Source organism: Echinops telfairi, unplaced genomic scaffold, assembly GCF_000313985.2.
Source record: "Echinops telfairi isolate 266 unplaced genomic scaffold, ASM31398v2 ScPeMD7_7469;HRSCAF=8507_1, whole genome shotgun sequence".
Classification (NCBI taxonomy): domain Eukaryota; kingdom Metazoa; phylum Chordata; class Mammalia; order Afrosoricida; family Tenrecidae; genus Echinops; species Echinops telfairi.
The window spans coordinates 58,413,064-58,415,155 of record NW_022111373.1 but is presented as its reverse complement, the minus strand read 5'-3'; the positions used below and the strand labels follow the sequence as shown (position 1 = coordinate 58,415,155).

The window sequence follows — 2,092 nt, the reverse complement described above, 5'->3', positions numbered from 1 at the left end:
CCTCGCCCCCACGCCCGCCGCTGGGCCCCACTCCGGGCTGTGGAGAGCGTCTCCTGCTCGTTACCGACCTCAGAGCTAAACTCATTTTCTCCTCGGACGGACACGTTCCTCTCAAGAACGAGTCTAACCCCCAGCCTGAGTCAGCGCCCCTCGCAAGAGCCGGTCAACAGCCACCAACCGCCTCCGGGGTCTCAATCACCTCCCACAAGGTAACACTGCGGAGCTGGATTGGCTGAGTCTTCCTCATGTCCTGCCTATCGGGGCGGGGGCCACACCAGATGAGTGCTCCCATTGGACAGGTTTGGCGTCAATCAAACAAAAGCCTTTGTTCGCGTCGATGGCTGCTGCTGGACCTCTTAGATTGGCGGGGTGCTTTGTCCCACAATCCTTTGCGGGGCTTGCACCTTACCGTCAGGTGGTGTTTCAGTTGGCGGGTACTGCTGTCTCTTCTGCCAGGAGGGCTGATACCTTGGGCTGCGTGTTGTGTGGGGACGAGGCAGCCCAGAAGAAGAAGGGTCAAGCTGCGAGCTGTCTCTCAGCGAGAAAGAGGGAGCCGCTGGATGACAATGTCAGCGAAATTTATGCCCCTTGCCTTCTAAAAATTTTGATGACCCAAATGAACTGGGAGTTTACTTGAAACCTACATTGAAAAGCTTCTTTTTCTACTTTCTGACTGAATCCAGCAGTTACTTATCTGCGTTTGCTTTCCTTGTATTTGTACCTAATAATTTCTAAACCATAATTCAAATGCACCGACTCTTTGGTCTTCCTTAGTCTATGCTCCGCTTTCACATGCATAATCTACTGAAACATACCGTGGTTTGCATTAAGCATACCCTAGTCCTCAAAATAACATCTTGCTTTCCAACACGTAAAGAGGCCTTGGGCAGCACCAGAGAAACCCTAGAAGTATGGGACTAAAGACATCACCAGAGGGACACTGGAGAGAGAGACGGGAGATAGAAAATTTGAAAACATGAGAAAACGGAGGAGCCCTGGTGGCATAGTGGTTACATGTTGGGCTGCTAACTGTAAGGTCAGCAGCTGGAAACCACCAGCAGCTCCCTGGGAGAAAAATGGGCCTTTCCACTCCCCTAAACAGGTAACAGTTTGGGACACACATGGGGTAGTTCTATGTCCTGGAAGGTCGCTATGAGTCAGGATCAAACCTGTAGCAGTGAGTTTGGTTTTTTCAATGATAGGAGTTCTGGATGCACAGTGGTTAAGACTGCATCTGCTTACTGAGAGGTCAGTGGTTCAAACCCACCACATAGTAATCTGCTCTCATGAAGAGCCTGAGAGAAGTCCTATGGAGCAGTTCTGGCCGGTCCTACAGGGTCCCTGTGATTCAGAATCCTTTAAACAGCCGTTGACTTGGGCTTTGGTTGATTTGTTGGTTGGTTATGTTAAGAGCTATAAATGGGAAAGAACATAGCATTGGAACTAGGAAAGGATAATGAGATAACATGATAAACTAGTTTAAATAAAGCAAGAAAACTAAGTTAAATAGAAAGCTTTACATTTAAAATACCTATTAAGTACCATATATATTTTTTAATTATCTTATTGTGGTGAAGGGACACTTAATACATAGAACACTTCTTTCCATTTCTCAATAACACCTACCAAATGGTTGGGTGCAAACAAGGTGTAGATGAACTTCCCTTGGAGATTGGTCTGTTTTGCCACCCTCCACAGGCTGAGACACTCCCTTCCGATCTCTTCCTCCTTGTATCTCAGAAGCAAAATGAGTCCCCATGCCACTAAGAAAGACACAGCAATAGCAAAGCTCTTTGGAGATCTCTGCCTGAGGTGGTAAAGACAGCAGAAACCATGCCAAGCTGAGACCAGGTGCCCAGGAAGGAGACTTTAAAACAGCAGAGGAGCAGCACCAAGACCATGAGGCAATAAGGCAGAGGAGCAGGCAATTTCCTAGCCCAAAGAGGCAGAAACCAAGGGACTACATGGCTGAATGGCTGATGACCAGAGAGAGATGTGGCCGCTGCCTGAGAAGATTCTGTCCTTAATGCTTTCTGACCCTGACTTTTTGCCGGAGCCCGCCGGCAGAGCAACAGGGACTCAATTGAGGGGG

The 2,092-nt window shown here is 48.4% G+C and overlaps 1 protein-coding gene across 1 annotated transcript in view; it reads right to left on the bottom strand.

Moving 5' to 3' along the window:
* The window catches only part of CETN3 (centrin 3), a 22,743-nt gene extending 22,568 nt beyond the window's left edge, over positions 1–175 (bottom strand). The window contains exon 1 of the mRNA XM_004703490.2: positions 69–175. Within this exon, the coding sequence (XP_004703547.1) occupies positions 69–85 (17 nt within the window). The 5' untranslated portion in view covers positions 86–175. The remainder of the gene's footprint in view (positions 1–68) is intronic.
* Between the last annotated feature and the right edge of the window lie 1,917 nt (positions 176–2,092).